At 39.0% G+C, this 25,004-nt stretch overlaps 2 protein-coding genes across 2 annotated transcripts in view; both read right to left on the bottom strand.

Annotated features, from left to right (window-relative positions):
- The window catches only part of LOC128378574 (NACHT, LRR and PYD domains-containing protein 14-like), a 51,385-nt gene that overhangs the window by 7,547 nt on the left and 18,834 nt on the right, over window positions 1-25,004 (bottom strand). Inside the window, exons 2-6 of the mRNA XM_053338140.1 lie at window positions 4,878-5,031; window positions 4,414-4,494; window positions 3,895-4,174; window positions 973-2,761; window positions 39-212 (exon numbers count right to left, since the gene is read on the bottom strand). Of these exons, the coding sequence (XP_053194115.1) occupies window positions 39-212; window positions 973-2,761; window positions 3,895-4,165 (2,234 nt within the window). The 5' untranslated portion in view covers window positions 4,166-4,174; window positions 4,414-4,494; window positions 4,878-5,031. The remainder of the gene's footprint in view (window positions 1-38; window positions 213-972; window positions 2,762-3,894; window positions 4,175-4,413; window positions 4,495-4,877; window positions 5,032-25,004) is intronic.
- LOC128379370 (NACHT, LRR and PYD domains-containing protein 12-like) lies at window positions 9,267-22,490 on the bottom strand. The gene is made up of 9 exons (XM_053338987.1): window positions 22,340-22,490; window positions 21,326-21,602; window positions 17,257-19,033; window positions 15,544-15,717; window positions 13,291-13,464; window positions 12,655-12,828; window positions 10,916-11,089; window positions 9,393-9,570; window positions 9,267-9,284 (listed from the first exon to the last, which is right to left on the bottom strand). Exons 2-9 carry the CDS (start codon window positions 21,591-21,593, stop codon window positions 9,267-9,269), a joined length of 2,937 nt encoding a protein of 978 aa, XP_053194962.1. The 5' UTR covers window positions 21,594-21,602; window positions 22,340-22,490.

Genomic DNA, 25,004 nt, shown 5'->3' with positions numbered 1-25,004 from the left:
AGAAACAAATCTAGCAAAGCTACAGTCAGTGAACTGACCTCAGAGTCTCCAGTTTACAGTTTGGACTCTCCAGTCCAGCACACACAAGCTTCACTGCTGAATCATTCAAGATGTTGTAGCTCAGGTCCAGATCTGTCAGATGGGAGGGGTTGGCCTTCAGAGCTGAGGCCACAACTTCATAGTGAGTCTTTGAGAGATAACAGCGAGAAAGTCTGTAATGACACATATATTATGAGATATGTTATCATGAAAGAGGACACTTTATATTTACTTGATGCATTTGATTAAAATCCTTTGCAAAAAATTTGCTCAAGCTGCCAACATCTCATGTTGAGTATTAACCTTGTTACTCTTTCCTCTTTACTGAAGTTGACTATACGTGTAGTGTCTTACAAAGGTCAAGTAATGCCCACTTGTACTAAGTTAGTGCGACTCATAACTTTAGAGTTGTAACAGCTTGATTAAATTTGATGATACTGAGATATATTGTAATAAAATTGTGCTGTAATAAAACCTCAACCATAAACTCTAAAGTCTAAAGTCTAAAGAATGATGCCTCCAACACCCAAAGGAAGACAAGTAGAAGACTGTAAAATCCATACAAATAAACAGAGGAACTATAGCTATGAACACAACCAACTGAAAACTCAAAATTATTTACACTCACAACATTTAAAACAGTCTAAGAACATCTGTAACTAAATATAACTGATGTTATTTCAGCTATAAACAAGTAGAGCATTATATTAACAATAACAAAAATGTTATAATCCAGTTTTATTTATTCAGCACCATATCATAACAAAAGTTACCTCGATGTACTTTTCACATAGAGCAGGCCAAGACCATAGTATTTAATTGAATTTAAAGAAATTCAACATTGTCAATAAATGACCCAATACATTATTTATACTTAAAGAACTTAACTACTAATCTAAACTGATTTATAATGTTAATCACATCTGGACTTACCGAGCCTTTCTGCAGTTCCTCACAGCTGGGATCAGTCTCCGTCGTCCCTCCCGTGATGTGTTGTACTTCTCCAGGTCCAACTCATCCAGAACCTCCTCTGACATCTGCAGCATGTAGGCCAGAGCTGAGCAGTGGATCACAGAGAGTTCCTTCTCTGATCTGCTCTCTGACTTCAGGAACTCTTGGATCTCCTGATGTACTGAGCCGTCGTTCATCTCCATCAGACAGTGGAAGATGTTGATGCTTCTGTCAGGAGAGATAAGCTCATTGTTCATCTTTTTCAGGTTGTTGATGACTATCTGGATGGTTTCTGGACTGTTCTCTGTCTGACCCAGCAGGCCTTCTAAGACACTCTGGTTGGACTCCAGAGAGAGGCCATGAAGGAAGCGGACAAACAGGTCCAGGTGGCCATTTTTACTTTGGAGAGATTTCTCCACGGCTCTGTTCAGGAAGTCATCCAGAGTTGAGTCACTGTAGTCTTCTCCCAGGAAGTCCTTCAGTACCTTTGTCTTCCTGTTGGTGTAACAGTGGTACATGTAGACTGCAGCCAGAAACTCCTGAACGCTCAGATGAACAAAGCTGTAGACTGCTTTCTTCTTGAGTTTCTCTCTTTTGAAGATCTGTGTACAAAATCCTGATAACACTGCAGCCTCTGTGACATCAAGACCACACTGCTTCAGGTCTTCTTGGTAGAACATGATGTTTCCTTTCATCAGTTGTTCAAACGCCAACCTCCCCAGCTTCAGAAGAACTTCGCTGTCAGCCTCCGTCAACTCCTCTGGACTTGTGTCATGTCCCTCATCATTCTTGTTCTTCTTCCTCATTGTCTGAATCAGTAGGAAGAGTGAGTACATATCAGTCAGGGTCTTGGGCAGCTCTTCTCTCTGGTCTGAAGTCAACATTTCCTCCAGACTTGTAGCAGTGATCCAGCAGAAGACTGGGATGTGACACATGATGTGGAGGCTCCTGGATGTCTTGATGTGTGAGATGATTTTACTGGACTGCTCTTCATCACTGAATCTCTTCCTGAAGTACTCCTCCTTCTGGTCATCAGTGAAGCCTCGTACTTCTGTTACCCTGTCCACAAAAGAGGGAGGGATCTGATTGGCTGCTGCAGGTCGGGAAGTTATCCAGATAAGAGCCAAGGGAAGCAGGTTCCCCTGGATGAGGTTCGTCAACAGCACACTTACTGATGTCTTCTGTGTTACATCAGTCACGACTTTCCTGGTGTCGAAATCCAGTGAAAGTCTGCTTTCATCCAGGCCGTCAAAGATGAACAGAACTTTACAGAGAGCGAGCTTCTCTGCTGTGAGCTGTAATGTTGGATGGCATTCCTGGATCAGCATGATCAGATTGTACTGCTCATCTTTGATCGAGTTCAGCTCTCTGAATGGAAGCAGGATCAGCAGACTGATATGTTGGTTTTCGGAGCCCACTGCCCAGTCCAGAGTGAACTTCTGCACTGAGAAGGTTTTTCCAACGCCAGCGACGCCGTTTGTCAGAACAACTCTGATGATGTATTTCTTTTGGTTGGGTAAGGCTTTAAAGATGTCGTGGCACTTGATTGGAGTGTCATGGAGGGTCTTCATCTTGGAAGCTGTCTCAAGCTGCCACACCTCATGTTGAGTATTAAGCTCATTACTCCTTCCCTCTGTGATGTAGACCTCAGTGAAGATATCGTTGAAGTGTGTTTCACCTCCTGGTTCATCACTTGTTTCAGTCACATTTTGACATCTCCTCGTCAGATTGATCTTACATATACATAAACCCTCCTGCAGATCACCATCTACTGAAAGAGATAAAAAATATACATCTAACAAACTGCGAGTGTTTTACATGCACTTATGTAATCAGTTTACTCAGAGAAAGCAGGTTATGTGGGTAATCATGAAAGATATTAACACATACATATTAAAGACCTTGATTCAGTAAATCTATGTGTACAAATAATAAATCAGTGATGAGATTTCTCCTCTACATTGACTTTATTCTCAACACATCCCTTTCTTATTTTATCAGTATTAGTGACAGATGATGTGTGTTAGTCCTGACTTTTTGTTCTGTTTTGCTCTGTGTGTCTGAGTCAGAGCGTTTCCTTACAACATGAACGTGTCTGAATTTAACACACAGTAAAATGTTAAATGCTGGAAATCAATTTATTTAGACTTTTAGGGGATCATTTGTGTTTGTTAAAGTTTTAATTGGACTTTAAATACAATAATACAATACAATAAATCTCTATGTAATGATCTCCCATTTCATTCAGCTGCTCCAATTTTTACTATCTACAGTCTTTTATTATGTGTATAAATTGTGTATAAATAGCAGAGAAATTAGCATTCTCCATGAGATGAAATAACAAAATAATATATATAATTTTAATTCATAGTGAATGTCAAAGTTTGTACAACCCTGATAACAGTAATTATTATCTCTGTCGTGACCATCAGAATTATTTCACTGCTACCTGACAAGAGTTCATTCATGTTTTCAACCAGGTGCACCCACAATCTCTCAATAATGCAATGCCCCCCCCCCGTCCAAACTCTCCATTGAGACACAAACCCTCATTTAAATACTGCTGTCTGCACCCTGTTGCACCTGTTTTCATTTACGCAGTTATTCTTAGTAGATCACCCGCAAAACACATGCAAACGAAACGCGCAATCTCTTGCACAGTGCACGCTATTTAGTACCCACTATTTGGGATCTTAGTAAATCAGGCCCATAGTGTATAGGATGGGTCAAATCAGATGCAGAGGATACATTTTGTGTCAATTTATATAAGTGCTGATAAATGACAATAAAAAAATATTAATCTTAATATAAAATTATTAAAAATAAAAATAATTAAAAGACAGGCTGTTGTGACAGAGCTGCAGTCTGGATGTGATGTCATGTTTGTCTCTTCCTGTGACTGACCTTCTGATCCTGAGCTGATGTTTGACAATTTCTTCACCAGATCATTCCTGTTGATCTTCTTTAAAATGGTCTTCATCACCTCCACAGCTCCAGAAAATTCATATTTCTGCACCATCAGATCTACAACATCTCGCCTCTTTGTCTCCTCCAGCTTGCTCCTTTTGATGGGTGGGATGTCGTCCACCTTTTCATACTTCAGGTACCACACAAACGTCTCAAAATCTTCATCTGTTAAATCTTCCAGAAGTTTAAGGAGGTCCGCCTCTGTCATCTTGGCTCTCTGGTAAAATCAGAGAACTGATAAGAGAACAGTTGTGTTTCTGTCAATAGAAAGTTTTGCTCTTTTTTCTACTGAATCTGACTGATTTCACATAAAGCCCAGTTTGGCTGCAGTCATTGAAGTGTCAGAGAAACTCAAGAGGATCATCAATACATGTTGAATAAATGTTGAGAATTAAAGTTAAACCTGAAACAACAATTAAAGTAATCTCCAGTTAGTCTTCTGCTTTCACAACTCACCTGTTTGCTGGGGTTCAGTGAAATCTGGTGTCTTCACATGTTTTGATTGGTTTGTTAACGCTGGTAAATGAGGTTTCTGTTCTGTGAAAGCAAAAAGAACAAAGCACAGTGTAGAAGCCATTAACGTAATAACAGCCGTTAGTGTAATAACGGCCGATTACGTAATAAAAGTACTGAAACAATAACGTAATAAGTTATTACGTTATTGACCTGATAAAACAATAAAACCTTTGCAAATGTAATAACTGGAGCCAATAACATAATAATATACTAATATCATTTTATTTAAGTTTCATTTATCAGACACTCCCTCTCTGTCTGTCTGTCTCTAAGAGACTGTTGTAGATTACAGCTGAATGGAAGCTACTTCATTATTTCTTTCCTTCATATCTACACTACAACCTTCATGAAATCATCTCACTGAATCATCTTCAGCTCAGTTTACAGTAGAAACAGTCTCTTACTTTGTGTCTGAGGGTCCAGGTTCATTACTGAAGATTAGAGGATGCTCTTTAGACTGGTCACTCTTCATAGACACACAGCTGGATATTACAGACTCCATCCTCCTCTTCATCTTCTTCCGTCATCTTCTGGAGTCTGAGAGGTAAACCAGTAACACTGCAGACACACACACATACACAGTATAATAAACCCAGTCCTGCCTCTCAACTTAGTAGCGTCTACATGACTTTAATTACAACCATGTGTGTTTTCTAGTGACTCTGGTTTAAATCCAACAAACAAACTTCAGATAAACATGTGTGTGCTCCTTAACTGTGACTTCTCTCTATTTAGAGCTCAGCAGTGAAACGCACAAACCAGGAAAAGAACAACAGGAAACCACTTTTGAAGACTTGCCTAACGTGTGCTGTGAAAATGACAAATGGTAAATAAATATTTATATAGGCCTACAGTTTAGTTATTGTTGTACAGTGCCTGAGTCGGCATGGCATGCCCCCCCCCCCCCCCCCCCCCCCCGGGCTACAAACATATTTACCACTATATTACAGCCCCCACAACACTGCACACATTATGACAAACAGTGACGATCTGACTCAGACCATACTGTCAAAACACGCTTAATAACATCATAAGTCAGATGTTTGTAGCCGAGGAAAAAGAAAAAAACCCTGATACATATGTTAGGTTATTTTCAAGGCAAGCCAAGGGTAACCAGTTGTTTTACGTCAGCCCAAAAATAAAATGTTACCTGGATGGGAACTTAATTTACTAATACGTGAGGAAAGCAGAAAAAAATGTTACCCTCCATAGCTCGTAATGATAGACAGGTAGTGTTATGTTGTCTTTTGTTCTGGTGAGATCGAGTCCATCCCGACGCGAACTGTATCTTTCTTTTCTCGAAGGTGGCTGGTATACTGCTCACTTATAGAAGCATATTTGCACAATCGCCGGTTATTTGTTGTGTTTGTCTGTGAATTTATGATGAATCTGCAGCTGTTGCTCTTATTTATTGAAAATATTTGAAATGCAGCCTCATTTTTCATAGTAATCGCACCTGTTTTGAACACCTTCGTTTTATGGTACGGACTTTTTACGTCGCTGTGAGGACGCAGAAACCAGGAAAAGGATAACAGTAAAGTACTTTTGAAGACGCCAAACTGTGTGATTTCATCTTCTTTTGAGACAGTTTAATCAACAAGACAATGAAACTGATCAATAATGACAGTAATCATTATATGCAGTCCTGATGTTAACACTCACCTGTCTCAAAGTTGCCGTTTCCCTCCTTTTACACTACTGACTGTAAAATGGCATTTACGTCTCCTTCTAATAATAATAAACTTTTTGGGCGGTTGGCAACAAGCTTAAAGGTGCATTTACCGCCACCTATTGAACTGGAGGGTGGAACGTAATTGCGCTATATACTGTATATTTCCTATACCCATGTCCTTTAAATATTTAATTAAAACACCCAACCCTTTCTGTGATATATTCCCTAACAGATTCCCTAATGTCAAGTCCAGTTTTTCTTTGTCCAGCACTTCAACTCCTGAAGTTCCTGGCTGTACTTATTACACACATGTTGAACTGTTTCTGGTTGAGTGCATGGTGAACAAGTACCAAGGATTTTTCCCTATTTTATTTCATATTTGAGTCCTGTGTGTCCTATCTTGAGTCAAGTTATGATCATTTCTTCACTCCAGTTCCTGCAGCATATTTTACTATTTCTGACTTGTGTTTGTATATTATAAAGAAGTCTTTCTGGATCTTTACGATCCCAATATTCCTGCCAGGGTCTATGCATGTGTTTTCTGAGAATAGATTTGACCTCGTCCATGCTTAGCTGTATTTCTATATGTATTGTGTTTGATTTTTGATTGTTTGGCTAATATGTCTTCTGCTTGATTTCCTTCAACTCCTGTATGGGAAGAAACCAGAGGAAAGAAATACCCACACCTTTGTTAGGTAATCTATAGTTGATCAAATATTTCCAGTAAAAGATCTTTCCTGGATGAATTCCCTGATTGAATACTTGTAAGTGTAATTGTGTTGACTGTTATCTTCCACCCACTGTAATGCCAATACTATCCCCATAATTTCTACTGTATACACTAATAGATAATCTATTGTCCTCTTCTTGATGGCTATTTCATATTTCATTTATTTTGGGATAAAAACTGCTGTTCCTGTGCGTCCTGTTCCTGGGTCTTTTGAACCATCTGTAAAAATGAATACTTTATTCGGCTATTGTTGTCCATGCCAGATTGTTTTAGGTTTTTTCCAGTAATTGTGTAACTGTTAACTCCAAAACCCTAGCTCTTGGTTTTCCACTGCCTAGCCACTCAAAACTTCTTAATTTAACTTTCCTGTGTTCCCAATATTCCCATTGGATGGTTTTTGCTGGATGTGATGACCTATGTAATTCCAAACTGAACCAATATGCCAGCATGATCTTGCTTCTTCTTCTACCTGCAGTGCAAATACTGGGAATGTCTTAAATGTTCCAGTGCATGTGCGAATGGCTTGTATTTGCACTTTTTACTTTTCTATATGCAAATTGTTTGAGTTATTAGTGATTATCAAATAACAACAGAGACTAAAATGAATAGTTATGTTTAATCTTTATTGAAGTAAATGAACCAGAACAAGGACACAGAGTCATTAATGTGAAGCACCAAACATTCTTACATATTAAATGGTTTGATCCATTGTCCATATTTCACTCAACACTAAATTCTTTAATCAGCCCAGTTTCATTAAGATAATGGATTAGACTCCCTAACCTGATGGTAAAGACATTCTTTACATTCAAGCTTCCTGATTTCTCTCTTTTTAATGGTTTTTAGTTCTCCAGAGTATTTATGGCAGTGAAACATTATCGGCTCCACTGATTCCTCTATTTGACAGAGGTCACATGATCCTGATGGATGTTTGTTTCACACATCAAACTACTAGCTTACTCAATATTCTTCGATGTGTGTGAGGGGAGGGGGCTATGCTGTATGATGTACTTTATTTTTTAACCACTGCCTGATCAGGAAAGTGAGTTGCTAGATTTATTAACCTGACACGGTGTTTTAGTTGCTTCTGGCAATCAGGCAAATGTTATTGTTGAACTACGTTTTGTCTTCCACCACCAACACTCTCAGTTAGAGAAAGGGTGAAAAAAAGTGTAAAGGAGAACCCATGACTGAATTTGTCTCGAGGCCCAAAATCACAAAATCAGCCAATGATCATGTCAGCTGCATAATGAAGGATTCAGCTTCATTACAACAGCTCAAATATGTTATAGGCTTATTTATTATTTTGGCTGCTTCAAATAACAGCAGAGCTACAGCCTGATATTAGAGAGGAGGATGCAGCTGAATATATCTGTTTATATTGTTACAGTGTTTTTACATTCATGTAGAGGACAGAAGTTAACTTGAGGTGTAGCTGAAAGAGGAACTGAACAGTGGAAGAGAAGATGTTCTTCATGGAGACGGTTTACAACATGTGTCTGTACAATATGTACAAGATGCAGCATTATTACAGGCTGTGAAACCATGTGGCCGAACCAAGACAATTTCATCAGCTCAGTCAAATCACCTGTTATCTTAATGAACATCTCGGATGCATTTGTTTCTCAGGCTTTCTTTACAGTTTGTAAATATCATCTTATAATGAATTTTGGCTTCATAGGTTACTATGAAGCCAAGGTTACTTACCAAGGTTATGTGTCTGGTTACCTGTCTATGCACATAATATACCAAATTACCACTGTTTAATATTTACAGCTGAGACTGTGAGAAAACTACAACACATCATCATTATTTCTACTTTGCTGCTCTGACTGTGGTAAAACAGCGATGTCTCACTCTCTCCCAGCAGTAATCCTTCTCCGGCTGAAAGTCACAGTCAATTCTCTTCTGCTTCATTCATTAGTTTTAGTCCTCGTTAACTCTCAGTGTGATTCTGAGACGCTTGATAAATATGAGCCCAGGCTCACACTCTGACTTATAACACCTGATTTTGTCTTTATTTACATCAAACAGCTTATGTAGAACAAATCTGTTAAGTGCTGACTTCAGCAAAATAGAGAGAACTGTTCAGTTTGTAGTCAGTTAAGAGACTTAAGTGAAGACGATAAAATCCAGATCCAGACTCCAGATGGATCACCAGGATCCAGCTGATCCTCTCTCAGCACTCCTGGATGTTCACTCTGACAGAGATCATCACCAGCTGATGAGAGAAGAAGAAAGAACAGAGGAGATAAATGAGTGTTTAGTGAGACTCACTTCATCAGCTGTCAGTCAGTGATGCAGCACATCCAGTATAAAGAGCAGCAGGGACTTCAGTCCTGTTCAGACCAGAAGTGGAACAGCTGTGTACTGAACATCCAGTTACTGACTTCACTGAGGAAAGCAGCACTGAGGGTTGGAGTGGAGGTTCACCAGGAAATACTGGATCTTTGCTTTCATACTGACTGTTTAATACAAAACTGCTGAAACCAGCACAGACTGACTCCAACTCTCTACTGACCTCAGAAACTCCAGTGTGCAGCATGGAGTCTTCTTAAGATCAGACAGCAGCTTCACGTCTGAATGATTCAGGTTGTTGTTAATCAGATTCAGCTCTCTCAGATGGGAGGGGTTGCACTTCAGAGCTGCAGCCAGATAATCACAGCTGATCTTCGACAAACTGCAGCCAATCAATCTGAATAAAGAATAAAAGATGTCACTTTAAAAGACAAAGTTTATGCTTAAAATCATTCAATGTTTCATAATCTGTTCAGAGCTGAAGAAGTTTAGAAAATGGAAACTCCATGAACAGGATGCAGGTTAAAAACTGTCAAATACAAACAGTGAAAAGGGGGTCTCATTAATACTAATGACAACATGCTGCTACTTCCATAAAGATGTAGTGACTTCACCTCTTAAACTCTGCAGCTCCACTGACTCCATCTATACTAACTCATGTTGTGCAGCCAAAAACAAGTAAAAATACTAAAATACAAAAAAATGTACATTAATGTACATTTTTAGACCTTCAAGTACAAAATAGATGAGCAAGAAACATAAATGACCTACTGTACAGCACTTGTGGGTAGGGATGTCAGGATTAACTGGTTTTACTATTAACCACAGTTTTAAATGTCATGGTAAGATAACTACAAGAATTTGACAAGTTATCTTGCGAGGTTGGTGTAGTGGAAAATCATTCACAAGTCGCGACAGGATCATCCAGAGTCACCACAGTCCCGTAAACTGCAGCGAGTTCACAGACTGAAACTATTCACATCACAGTTTACAGGACAGTTATGACTCAAGATGATTAATATAGCAGCTAGCATCTATGTTACTTTTAAATTTAAAATACAATTTTTGTGTAATAACTTAATTTCCACAAAGTAGATATTTTACACATCATGCTGCTCTAAACACTGCGGACACACAACACAGTGCACATATACACTTATTTACTGAGTAAAGGCGCAGTGCAAAGATCCATCTCGGGATTTCAAGAATTAATTACTGATCATTCAAATTAGAATCGCAATTAATTCGAAGTTTAGAAGAAACTGTCAAACATAAAAGACAAAGGCAGTGGTGGAGTGGTTAGAGCGCATGCCACATATGCAGCCGTCCCCGGTTCGAATCCTGGCCGGAGGTCCTTTGCTGTATGTCACACCGCCCTGTCTGTCTAATGCTAAATAAAGGTGTCTATGTCAGAAAAAAACAGTTTCAGAGGTTTAGAGTGAATAATCCAATGTAGGATTTTTCAATGGACTAAATCACCAGAAGAAGGTAGACTTTATCATGAAGATATTCAGTGTTGATCAGCATAATATCAGCGTTATGTCTACAGGTTAGTGTCACCACAACTGTCACATCATATTAATGTCTGACCTCAGGATCTCCAGTCTCAAGTCAGCACTTGGTTGTGCCACTAAACTGAACAGTAAAATACTGATAATATAGAAAAAAATGTACTTCATGGATGTAAGTTCAGTTGTTAAACATTAAAACCAACTATAGTAACAGACAGTCAGTGAACTGACCTCAGAGCCTCCAGTCTGCAGTCTGGATTCTTCAGAAGAGCAGACAGCAGCTCCACGTCTGAATCCTGCAGCTTGTTGTAGTTCAGATGCAGCACTCTCAGATGGGAGGGGTTGTACTTCAGAGCTGAGATCAGAGAAGCACAACTGGTCTCTGACAAACCGCAGCGATGCAATCTGAATAAAGAATAAATGATGTAGATTAAAATCCATTTATAATCCAATCAGATGTGTTCAAGTTTTAAATGTGTAGTTCAGCATTACTATGTTCTCATCAATGAGCTTTTCTCTAAAATTCCCAGCCTTTTCTTTTTCTTTTCTCCATGACCTTCGTCTGGTGAGTAAATTAACTTTATACATGAACACTGTTTATGGTGAAAGTGGAATAAAGTAAGGTATGGATTGTTTTGGAGAGACAAGTGTAAACAACATCACTTGTTATTGCTGATAACCACAGTTTAGAATCTAATTTGTTGTACTGGAAGCTCCATATACCCCCCCCCCCCGACACTTTCAACATTAAGCCCCCAGAACCCTTTGACTTCGCAAAACCACAGGTGTGGGAGAAGAGGATGAGGCGTTTTGAACTCTTTTGACTGGCAAGTAACATGAACAACTCCTCTGCTGCTAATCAAGCGGACATGCTGATAGGGTTCGTGAGGCTGACAATATGCTATGAGGGCTCGAGCTAACGATACAATCGACAATAACAATATGATGCAGTAAGAAAAGGATTCAACACGTTTCATTCCTAAAAAGAAATGTGATCTATGAGCGGGTTAAGTTCAATAAGAGAGTGCAGCAGCTTTCCTTCATCATAGCATTGTATGCACTAGCAGAGAACTGTGAGTATGGAGCATGACGAACTTATGAGAGACAGACTAGTAGTGGGTCTTAAAGATTACTTACGCACTGTAAGAGAGGATGCAGCTGTGGAACAACACCAGCCACTTTATCACATATGTTTTGGCTCTGCCCAAAATTAATTGACTTTTGGCGAGCTATATTTCAATTATTTTCCGACATGCTAGGAACATTCATAGAACCCCATGTCTCAATTTGGCATGGTATCGCAGGATCGCTGTCTCAACAAACGTAGCAAAAACGTAACCGTTGCTACACTCGTGCCCAGGAGACTTGTATTGCTGAAATGGAAAGAAAGATCCCCTCCAATTTTCAATCTATGGATTAGAGATCTTATGTATCATCTGACCCGGGAAAAAATTATGCTGTGCTCTTAAATTTTACACCATCTGGCAACCAGTTCTGGATCAGTTAGAAAAGGTGGGCACTTCACACATTTTAAAATGCATAGATTTACCCTCCTCCTCCATTTTTTCTCTTATAATCATTATTTGTTTTATTTTCTGAATTAATTTGCGTTTTTGTCTCTCCTATGAATTGTTTATCATACTTAATGTGATGTGTCAGGTTGTACATTTGGGATGATGCAATGGCGTGAGGTTCTTTGTGGGATGGGAGTCTGTTGGACCATATTAAACTGTATTTCAAATTGTATTTTGCATAACCTAAAAACTAATACAAATACCATGAGCAAAAATATAATCAGTCATCTTTTATAACTAAACTAGACTAACTAACTAACTAGACTAAACTGTACAGTTGATTACTGAAAATATAGAAAAATGTACTTCATGGATGTAAGTTATGTATGTACACAAATTAGGTTCAGTTATTAAACATTAAGATCAACAATAGTAACAGACAGTTTGTGAACTGACCTCAGATCCTTCAGTCTACAGTCTGGACTCTTCAGAAGATCAGACAACAGCTCCACGTCTGAATCCTGCAGCTTGTTTTTACCGAGATCCAGATGTCTCAGATGGGAGGGGTTGGCCTTCAGAGCTGAGGCCAGAGAAGTACAGCTGATCTCTGACAAACTGCAGCGCCACAATCTGAATAAAGAGTAAATAATGTAGGTTAAAATCCATTTATAGTCCAATCAGATGTGTTCAGGTTTTAAAAGTGTAGTTCAACATTACTATGTCCTCATCAATGAGTTTTTCTCTAAAATCAGCAGTGTGACTTTGTCATTGTGTTATTGTGAATCATCATAATGTCAGCCTTCTCCAAATGTAACCACAACATTCAGACTCATATTCATGTCAACACTGAGTCATAAAAATACTTTAAACACCGACATTAAACTGTGTGTGTGTGTTCTGTAGGATCAATATCAACAATCAGACATTATTCATGAAGTAAACTCGATTAGTTTTAAACATGTATTAGTTGAGAAGATCTTCTGTATACAGATTTGTCTCTTTACCAAAAAAAATGAATAGATGTAAATAACATAAATTGGGGTCTGTTGTTAAACATTAAAATCAACAATAGTAACAGTCAGTCCGACTGACCCCAGTCTCTCCAGTCTACAGTCAGGACTCTTCAGAAGATCACACAGCTGCTCCACATCTGAATCCTGCAGCTTGTTGTATCTCAGATCCAGCTCTCTCAAATGGGAGGGGTTGTCCTTTAGAGCTGAGGCCAGAGAAGTACAGCTGGTCTCTGATGAACTGCAGTCATCCAATCTGAATAAAGAATAAATTATGTAGATTCAAATCCATTTATAATCCAATCAGATGTGTTCAGGTTTTAAATGTGTAGTTCAGCATTACTATGTCATCATCAATGAACTTTTCTCTAAAATCAGCAGAGTGACTTTGTCATTGTGTTATTGTGGATCATCATAATGTCAGCCTTCTACAGACATCATGCAAATGTCACCACAACATCCAGACACATATTCATGTCAACACTGAGTCATAAAAATACTTTACCTGCATTGCTCTCTCTTATAACATAAAGAAACATTTCTCCTTAAACAAGTAAACTTGATCATTTTCAAACAGATATTATTTAAGCAGATCTTCTTTATACAGATGTGACTCTTTACCAAAAATTACATTTAAATAAACATTTAATAACTAAATTTTCTACAGTTTCTGTAAGAATCAGTCATCTTTTATAACCAGGGTTTGAACTACAGGGGAGCCATGGGGAGCTCGGCTCTCCCTAGACATGAGGTTAGGCTCCCCTGTTAAACATGATTTGCGAAAATTTGGGGGGGTCTCTAAAATACTGACAAAATCCTTTTTTTTTGCAGTGAATTTCTATTTTCAGCATTCTTGTTATCATAGATTATGTACAGTGGCCAGGAATTGCAAACATTACAAAGTGTGAAATACTGTTAGAAAGCTTGAGACAAATGTATTTTTACATATCATATGACACAATTACATGAAAACACATGAAACACAATGACATCAAAACACTTTTACCAAGGACAAAACAAATTGACATTTTAAAAAACAAATTAAGAAGATGCGAAACACTTGTAGAAGATGACAATCTTCACGGAAATAGAGTGATTGCTGCTGTGAACGGCCAATTCGTTTTGTTTTCTGTGGAGTTTATGGTGATGTTTTGTCGTTGTGTGGACAATGTATGAACCACTTTACTTTGCTTTTCATGTGGACGATCTCTACAGCATTTAAAGGACATGGACCAGACAGAAGGATATGCTGCATCATTGCCTACAATATTTTAATGAGGGCCACTTGTACACTATAATCGTGGACATGAAGTGTAACTGGTGTAAACATCAGCTTGAGTACCCTTAAAAGTGAACACAACGAAGCTGGTGTTATGTCCCAACTGGTTTCCTAACCAAACAGCTGGAGCTGTGCTGCACCTCCATTAGCAGATTAATAACAAATTCACATACATACACAACATACTACCAGTGATTTTTAAGCGGCAGTTAATATTAAATGCAGCAAATATGATTCTATATGTGAGCACTACATACCGGCCACCTACAAAAAAAAGAAAGTATAAAAATTGTCTTTAAGAGTTTGCATCAGGATGGACTCAAACTCATTATTTTCAAAGCAAGCCCAGGATAACCAGTTGTTTAAGGTCAGCGCAAAACATGATGTTATCTGGATGCTCATGTAATTTACTGATATGTGAGGAAAGCAGAAAAAACTGCAACCTTCTGTTACTTATACTGATAGACAGGTGGCTGTGATATTTTGTCTTTTGCTCTGGTCCCAACAGAATTAATCACTTTCTTTTGTACGTGCCCTTTCTGTGTTTTGCTCATGTAATTTTGTTGTATGATGTGTAAAAAAGTTTTATAAAAGTGTTTCACACCTTGTAATGTTGCTTTGCACTTCCCTGCCACTGTAATCATGCATAAAATGTGTCCATTAATGTGTCCATTATGTATGTATGATTCATGCAAGAGGGTTATTCATTACTAATCCACTTTAATAAAGATACTGGCATGCATGCCATCACCGTTGAAGTATGGTGGTACTGTATCATAAAATTCACCCATTTTAACTGAAAGATTAGAAAAAACTAACTTTCTTCAACATTATTCATTTCTCTGTCATGTGGTAGTCAGCATACAGTGATGCCAAAAAACAAAACAAAACAAAAAAACAATGGCATCATCTACCACAAATGTTAGTGACAACCACCACTGAACGTAGACCTGCTGCCAGGAATGCTGTCAGCACAGACCCGCTAACACCCAGGCTGACAACGCAGGACAAGTCAACAGAAGATCAACAATAGTAACAGACAGTCAATGAACTGACCTCAGAGTCTCCAGACGACAGTCTGAATTCTCTTTAAGATCACACAGCAGCTTCACGTCTGAATCCTGCAGCTTGTTGTTACTCAGATCTAGCTCTCTTAGATGGGAGGGGTTGGACTTCAGAGCTGAGGCCAGAAAATCACAGCTGGTCTTTTTTAAACTGCAGCCACACAATCTGAATAAAGAACAAATGATGTAGATTAAAACCCATTTATAATCTACTTGGATGTGTTCCAGTTTTTAATGTGTAGTTCAACATCACTATGTATAGAAACAAAACTACCAAAGCTACAGTCAGTGAACTGACCTCAGAGACTCCAGTTTACAGTTTGGACTCTCCAGTCCAGCACACAGAAGTTTCATTATTGAATCAGACAGGACGTTGTAGCTCAGGTCCAGTTCTGTCAAATGGGGGTTGGTCTTCAGAGCTGAGGCCACAACTTCATAGTGAGTCTTTTTGAGATAACAGTGAGAAAGTCTGTAATGACACATATATTACAACATATGTTATCAGGAAAGAGGACACTTTATATTTACTTTGTGTTTTTGATTACTAAATAGTTTGGAGTTAAAAAAAAATGTTTCATTCCTTTAATGAAAAGCAACAGTTGAGAGATAAACAGGAAACAAGAAGGGAGAGACAGAGAATATCATGCAGCCAAGGTCCACTGCTGGAATGAACCACTGAATGGAATGGAACTACTAGCCCAGTGTTCCAACATCTGCAAACAGCAACTGCTATCACAACTAGAGATTGGTGAGCTACAACGGGCATACTATGGAGATTGGGTACCAAGCCCCAAGAAACTACAACACAGAGACCCTTAATGCAAGGGCGACTGACTTGAGATTGAGAATAATGATTAAACTGGATACTATAAACGATTACCACGCCTAAGTGAATGAGTACCCTCTGAAAATCTGCTGGAAGATGTGAATGCAGCACTACATACTATTACAACTAGGACCATTATTTAGACCAATCACACAGCACAGTTACAGTGATCCTGGAGATGCTTGGCTACAACATGAACACGTCGACCACTATCCCCCATGGAGATGTAGGCTGGAGGCCAAGATCAAGGCAACACGGAGAGTTAGTGAACTCTCAGAGCTACAGAGAGGTGTGAGGAAGAAAAGGATACCCAGGAAATACAACAAGCTGTCTGTACCTGAGGCACTACCTGAGGGACTTCTAAGCAAAGGTTCACAGCTCTGGCTGCCTGCCTGAAAAGATACACAGGAGAAGCAGAAGCCAGGAGAATAAACGGGATGTTCTCCATGTTTAAACTAACTGTATCCAGTTAGTTTAAATTGTAGGCCCTACAACTGATTGTGATATACTGTTGAACTGGTTAATTAATATTTATTTATACAAGTACGTTCGGGTTTAGTGATATTGTTCAATACACATGAATGCTCCGGAGGAACAATTAAACAGTTTTGGGCCAGTTTAGTACATTTAACTAATTTAGTTTTTAACCTTGATTTGGGCATACAAAGATGGATGATTATCCCGAAGATGTTGGCACTGTAAAATACTGTTATATGTTGTGATACAATGCTGCTAAAATTTCAACCACAACCTCTCAAGTCCATCATCTGTTTTACCAGGTTTTAATGATGCCTCCAACACCCAAAGGAAGAAAAATTGAAGAAAAAACTGTAAAATCCAACAATTACTAGAAATAAAAAAAAGAAATGTGTTCATTACCGAGCCTTTCTGCAGTTCCTCACAGCTGGGATCAGTCTCCGTCGTCCCTCCAGTGATGTGTTGTACTTCTCCAGGTCCAACTCATCCAGAACCTCCTCTGACATCTGCAGCATGTAGGCCAGAGCTGAGCAGTGGATCTCAGAGATATCCTTCTCTGATCTGTTCTCTAACTTCAGGAACTCTTGGATCTCCTGATTTACTGAGCCGTCATTAATCTCCATCAGACAGTGGAAGATGTTGATGCTTCTGTCAGGAGAGATATCACCGCTGTTCATCTCTTTCAGGTTGTTGGTGACTCTCTGGATGGTTTCTGGACTGTTCTCTGTCTGACCCAGCAGACCTTCTAAGACACTCTGGTTGGACTCCAGAGAGAGGCCATGAAGGAAGCGAACAAACAGGTCCAGGTGGCCATTTTTACTTTGGAGAGATTTCTCTGTGGCTCTCTTCAGGAAGTGATCCAGAGATGAGTCACTGTAGTCTTGTCCCAGGAAGTCCTTCAGTACCTCTGTGTTCCTGCTGGTGTAACAGTGGTACATGTAGACTGCAGCCAGAAACTCCTGAACACTCAGATGAACAAAGCTGTAGACTGCTTTCATCTTGAGTTTCTCTCTTTTGAAGATCTGTGTACAAAATCCTGCAGCCTCTTTGACATCAAGACCACACTGCTTCAGGTCTTCTTGGTAGAACATGATGTTTCCTTTCTCCAGTTGTTCAAACGCCAGCCTCCCCAGCTTCAGAAGAAGTTTCCCATCGGCCTCCGTCAGCTCCTCTGGACTCGTGTCATGTCCCTCATCATTCTTGTTCTTCTTCCTCGTTGTCTGAATCAGTAGGAAGAGTGAGTACATATCAGTCAGGGTCTTGGGCAGCTCTCCTCTCTGGTCTGTAGTCAACATTTCCTCCAGACTTGTAGCAGTGATCCAGCAGAAGACTGGGATGTGACACATGATGTGGAGGCTCCTGGATGTCTTGATGTGTGAGATGATTTTGCTGGACTGCTCTTCATCACTGAATCTCTTCCTGAAGTACTCCTCCTTCTGGGCATCAGTGAAGCCTCGTACTTCTGTTACCCTGTCCACACATGAGGGAGGGATCTGATTGGCTGCTGCAGGTCGGGAAGTTATCCAGATGAGAGCCCGGGGAAGCAGCTTCCCCTTGATGAGGTTTGTCAACAGCACGCTGACTGATGTCTTCTGTGTGACATCAGTCACAACCTCACTGTTGTTGAAATCCAGTGAAAGTCTGCTTTCATCCAGGCCGTCAAAGATGAACAGAACTTTACAGACAGCGAGCTTCTTTGCTGTGAGCTTTAATGTTGGATGGCATTCCTGGATCAGCATGATCAGACTGTACTGCTCATCTTTGATCGAGTTCAGCTCCCTGAATGGAAGCAGAACCAGCAGACTGATATCTTGGTTTTCGGAGCCCACTGCCCAGTCCAGAGTGAACTTCTGAACTGAGAAGGTTTTTCCAATGCCAGCGACGCCGTTTGTCAGAACGACTCTGATGAGTTTCTTTTGGTTGGGTAAGGCTTTAAAGATGTCGTGGCATTTGATTGGAGAGTCATGGAGGGTCTTCATCTTGGAAGTTGTCTCAAGCTGCCTTACCTCATGTTGAGTATTAAGCTCATTACTCCTTCCCTCTGTGATGTAGACCTCAGTGTATTTCTCATTGAAGTAGGTTTCACCTCCTGGTTCATCACTTGTTTCAGTCACATTTTGACATCTCCTCGTCAGATTGATCTTACATATACATAAACCCTCCTGCAGATCACCATCTACTGAAAGAGATAAAAATATATACATCTAACAAACTGCGAGTGTTTTACGTGCACTTATGTAATCAGTTTACTTAGAGAAAGCAGGTTATGTGGGTAATCATGAAAGATATTAACACATACATATTGAAAACCTTGATTCAGTAAATCTATGTGTACAAATAATAAATCAGTGATGAGATTTCTCCTCTACGTTGACTTTATTCTCAACACATCCCTTTCTTATTTTATCAGTATTAGTGACAGATGATGTGTGTTAGTCCTGACTTTTTGTTCTGTTTTGCTCTGTGTGTCTGAGTCAGAACGTTTCCTCACAACATGAACGTGTCTAAATTTAACACACAGTAAAATGTTAAATGCTGGAAATCAATTTATTTAGACTTTTAGGGGATCATTTGTGTTTGTTAAAGTTTTAATTGGACTTTAAATACAATAATACGATACAATAAATCTCTATGTAATGATCTCCCATTTCATTCGGCTGCTCCAATTTTTACTATCTACAGTCTTTTATTATGTGTATAAATAGCAGAGAAATTAGCATTCTCCATGAGAAATCTACCTGGGAAATAATAAAATAATATATTTAATTTTAATTCATAGTGAATGTCAAAGTTTGTACAACCCTGATAACAGTAATTATTACCTCTGTCGTGACCATCAGAATTATTTCACTGCTACCTGATGTTTTCAACCAGTTGCATCCACAATCTCTCAATAATGCAATGCCCCCCCCCCCCCTCCCAGCCTCCATTCAGTACTATATGAGTCAGAGCAGCCAGAGCCTGTTCATCAGTGAGGGAGATATTGCCAGATTTACCATGGGCATCGGTTCATGTAGCTAGGTCCATGTTGTTGTGTGATCGTTTAGTCTGTCTTCATGTGTATTTTGTCCCAATACTGTTGAGCCCCTGCAGTGTGTTCAAAGGGCTATATCTCTCTTCAATGTACTATCAGTTATTTGATTAATGTTAAATGTGCTGAGAAGAACTAAAATAATGTGCAACTGTCCGAAAACTACTGGCTCCTGAGCTGATGTTTGACGACTCCTTCACCAGATCATTGCTGCTGATCTTCTTTAAAACGGTGGCTCAGTGGTTAGTACTATTGTCTCACAGCAAGAAATTCCTGTGTTCAAACCCTGAATATCCCAAGTCCTTTCTGTGTGGAGTGTCTGCTGGCTGCTCTGGTTTCCTCCACCATCAAATACATGTATGTTAGTTTTAATACTGCTGTCAGTGTCCCACTGGTTAAAAGAAATGGAGTTGTACCCTGTGTTCTGCTCTGCAGTGGCCCACTACTCTTAGGGTCTTTACTACTGATTTACTAAAGGTTTGAGCGTGTAAAAATGTGTACAAACTTGACATCACCCTCAAAAAATGTGCAAGCTGATCTACTAACCCAGCGTACTGAGGTTTGCGTCTTTGAACTGTGCAAGATAGTACGCGCTGTCCATTTAGTACGTTTGCCATAATGAATATGTAATATGGGGCATTTCAACCCCAGTGTGCAGAATACAGGGAGGAGAAAATGCAAATATGTTATTTAGCACACGCATTGTGATTTACCAAACCTGAAGGTAATTTTTCTGACTCTAACTGCGTCTATAAATAATAGGTTTGAAGGGCAGATATTCACCGGCTGCACACTGCGCTCAGATGACTTCTGTTACTGTGGAGACGAGGAGACGGAGGCACAATGACAGAAAACACACAGGACGGAGTTTTTCCATCTGTATTAATAATTTTGGAGTGAAATATACTTGGTTTTACTAACAGCATTGACTTTGTCACTAATACTCTCCCATATGTGGGTTTTTCTGGTAATACTAGTTTTTGTTCTAACTCAATATATTAGTTAACCTCTTCCACTAGAACCTGATCACATTTCATTTTGTTCTTGCAGCTTTCTGCTCGTCTAAACTCCCCATTAAGACACAAAACCCTCATTTAAATACTGCTGTCTCCACCCTGTTGCACCTGTTCTCATTTACGCAGTTATTCTTAGTAGATCACCCGCAAAACGCACGCAAACGAAACGCGCAATCTCTTGCACTGTGTATTTAGTACCCATTATTTGGGATCTTAGTAAATCAGGCCCCTAGTGTATAGGATGGGTCAAATCAGATGCAGAGGATACATTTTGTGTCGATTTATATAAGTGCTGATAAATTAAATGTATTAATTATTAATTAATAATTCATTATTAAAAATAAAAATAATAAAAAGACACAGGCTGTTGTGACAGAGCTGCTGTCTGGATGTGATGTCATGTTTGTCTCTTCCTGTGACTGACCTGATCCTGAGCTGATGTTTGACAATTTCTTCACCAGATCATTCCTGTTGATCTTCTTTAAAATGGTCTTCATCACCTCCACAGCTTCAGAAAATCCATATTTCTGCACCATCAGATCTACAACATCTCGCCTCTTTGCTTTCTCCAGCTTGCTCCTTTTGATGGCTGGGATTTCGTCCACCTTTTCATACTTCAGGTACCACACAAACGTCTCAAAATCTTCATCTGTTAAATCTTCCAGAAGCTTAAGGAGGTCCGCCTCTGTCATCTTGGCTCTCTGGTAAAATCAGAGAACAGACAAGAGAACAGTTGTGTTTCTGTCAATAGAAGGTTTTTCTGTGTTTCTACTGAATCTGACTGATTCACATAAAGCCCAGTTTGGCTGCAGTCATTGAAGTCTCAGAGAAACTCAAGAGGATCATCAATACATGTTGAATAAATGTTGAGAATTAAAGTTAAACCTGAAACAACAATTAAAGTAATCTCCAGTTAGTCTTCTGCTTTCACAACTCACTTGTTTGCTGGGGTTCAATGAAATCTGGTGTCTTCACATGTTTTGATTGGTTTGTTAACGCTGGTAAACCGACAGCGCCTGAAAATGAGGCTCTTGTCTGAAAATGAGTTTTCTGTTCTGTGAAAGCAAAAAGGACAAAGCATGGTGTAGAAGCCAATAACGTAATAACAGCTGTTAGTGTACTAACAACCGATTACGTAATAAAAGTACTGAAACAATAACGTAATAAGTTATTACGTTATTGACCTGGTAAAACAATAAAACCTTTGCAAATGTAATAACTGGAGCCAATAACATAATAATATACTAATATCATTTTATTTAAGTTTACGTTTAAGTTTAAGTTTACTCTGTCTGTCTGTCTCTAAGAGACTGTTGTAGATTACAGCTGAATGGAAGCTACTTCGTTATTTCTTTCCTTCATATCTACACTACAACCTTCATGAAATCATCTCACTGAATCATCTTCAGCTCAGTTTACAGTAGAAACAGTCTCTTACTTTGTGTCTGAGGGTCCAGGTTCATTACTGAAGAGTGGAGGATGCTCTTTAGACCGGTCACTCTTCATAGACACACAGCTGGATATTAGAGACTCCGTCATCCTCTTCCTCCTCTTTCTTCATCTCCAGGAGTCTGAGAGGTCAACCAGTAACACTGCAGACACACACACACACACACATACAGTATAATAAACCCAGTCCTGCCTCTCAACTTAGTAGCGTCTACATGACTTTAATTACAACCATGTGTGTTTTCTAGTGACTCTGGTTTAAATCCAACAAACAGACTTCAGATAAACATGTGTGTGCTCCTTAACTGTGACTTCTCTCTATTTAGAGCTCAGCAGTGAGGCGCACAAACCAGGAAAAGAAGAACAGGAAACCACTTTTGAAGACGTGTCTAACGTGTGCTGTGAAAATGACAAATGGTAAATAAATATTTATATAGGCCTACAGTTTAGTTATTGTTGTACAGTGCCTGAGTCGGCATGGCATGCCCCCCCCTCCGGGCTACAAACATATTTACCACTATATTACAGCCCCCACAACACTGCACACATTATGACAAACAGTGACGATCTGACTCAGACCACACTGTCAAAACACGCTTAATAACATCATAAGTCAGATGTTTGTAGCCGAGGAAAAAGAAAAAAACCCTGATACACATGTTCGGTTATTTTCAAGACAAGCCAAGGGTAACCAGCCCAAAAATAAAAATTTACTAATACGTGAGGAAAGCAGAAAAAAATGTTACCCTCCATAGCTCGTAATGATAGACAGGTAGTGTTATGTTGTCTTTTGTTCTGGTGAGATCGAGTCCATCCCGACGCGAACTGTATCTTTCTTTTCTCGAAGGTGGCTGGTATACTGCTCACTTACAGAAGCATATTTGCACAATCGCCGGTTATTTGTTGTGTTTGTTTGTGAATTTATGATGAATCTGCAGCTGTTGCTCTTATTTACTGAAAATATTTTAAATGCAGCCTCATTTTTCATAGTTTTGAACACTTTCGTTTTATGGTACGGACTATTTACGTCGCTGTGAGGACGCAGAAACCAGGAAAAGAATAACAAGAAAGTACTTTTGAAGACGCCAAACTGTGTGATTTCATCTTCTTTTGAGACAGTTTAATCAACAAAACAATGAAACTGATCAATAATGACAGTAATCATTATATACAGTCCTGATGTTAACACTCACCTGTCTCAAAGTTGCCGTTTCCCTCCGTTTACTACCGAGCTGAAGTTGGTTTGATATTGGATATTCGGGTATTCGACAGATATTCAAAATAAGGAACTGTGTTTTTTTTTCCAATACCTCCTAAACCATGTGACCTAGTGACTCCAAACCAATGCAGAATACTTCTCATATGTAGTACCAACCACACACACATTTTTTTACACCCATTGTATGCACACTCTACAGACTGTCAACACATCTCTTCTCTCAGGTGTTTTTCCACAGACCCTGAAAACTGCCGTCATCGAAACAACAGTTTTGAGCTGTAGTCTCTCTCTCTCTCTCTGTCTCTGTCTCCGTCTCTGTCTCTCTCTCTCTGTGTGTGTGTGTGTGTGTGTGTGTGTGTGTGTGTGTGTCATCTACACACACACACACACACACACACACACACACACACACCCACTGAGCTGTTACAGGGAAACAAGTCAGCAGGTTGCTCTTATTTACTGAAATCATTTTAAATGCTGTCTCATTTTTCATAGTAATCTGACCTCTATTCAACACCTTGGTTTTATGGTTCACTATAAACATCCATTATTCATTTTAATCCACTAACGAGAGTTTGCTGAGTTTTTAGCTGATATACATTTGACCCATATTTATACAAAAATTAAAAATAAATAAATAAATAGTGTTACATTCTCCACATTTAATATAATTCATGTTTGTTCTCCATAAATACAAAGTGTAAAAACTGAAGAATAAACTCTCTGCTCTCTGAAAGCTTCATTAAGGATTAATCTTGCTGTTTGTGACTGATGATGATGATGTATTAGAAGAACAGGAACGGCATTAATACATTAAAAATCAATAGTATAATTACACACAGGTTACATAAATTTAGCTCACAAAATATGTTAATCACAATATAACTAATAAAACTTTAACATTAACTTACATACAAACTGATTTTTATAAACACACACAACTCTAAATAGCCCTTAGTCATTTTAATAACCAAATGTACTGGTTTATATGATGTAATCAGCAGAGCAGACGGTCAAACTTCTAAATAAGAGAACTTTAACTTCTGATACTTACATTTTGCTGCTAATACCTCTGAACTTCTACTTCAGTAAGGGTTTTAAATGCAGGGCTTTTACTTGTAATGAAGTATATTTTCATTTTCTTTGTGGTTTTTACACTTTTCCTGAAGTAAAACATCCCAGTTCTTCTGCTCTTAGTGTGTCACATGTACAGTTTGATCATTTCTAGTGCGTGTGTGTGTGAGTGTGTGTGTGTTTTTGTGTGTGTGTGTGTGTGTAATGTATATCTACTCATTGCAGTGTCTGATGTGATAAGATGTCTTTCCTAACGGAAACCTTTCCGCTTCACCACAGCCCAACGTGCGCATGGGTGTGTCAGGGTCTGTCATGTGTCTGTTTCCTGTTTTATTTTGACACCCTAGTCTCTGTGCTCAAA

This window comes from Scomber japonicus, chromosome 18, assembly GCF_027409825.1.
Source record: "Scomber japonicus isolate fScoJap1 chromosome 18, fScoJap1.pri, whole genome shotgun sequence".
Classification (NCBI taxonomy): Eukaryota; Metazoa; Chordata; class Actinopteri; order Scombriformes; family Scombridae; genus Scomber; species Scomber japonicus.
Note: the sequence above shows the minus strand (reverse complement) of the source record. Positions and strands in the feature narration are given on the sequence as shown.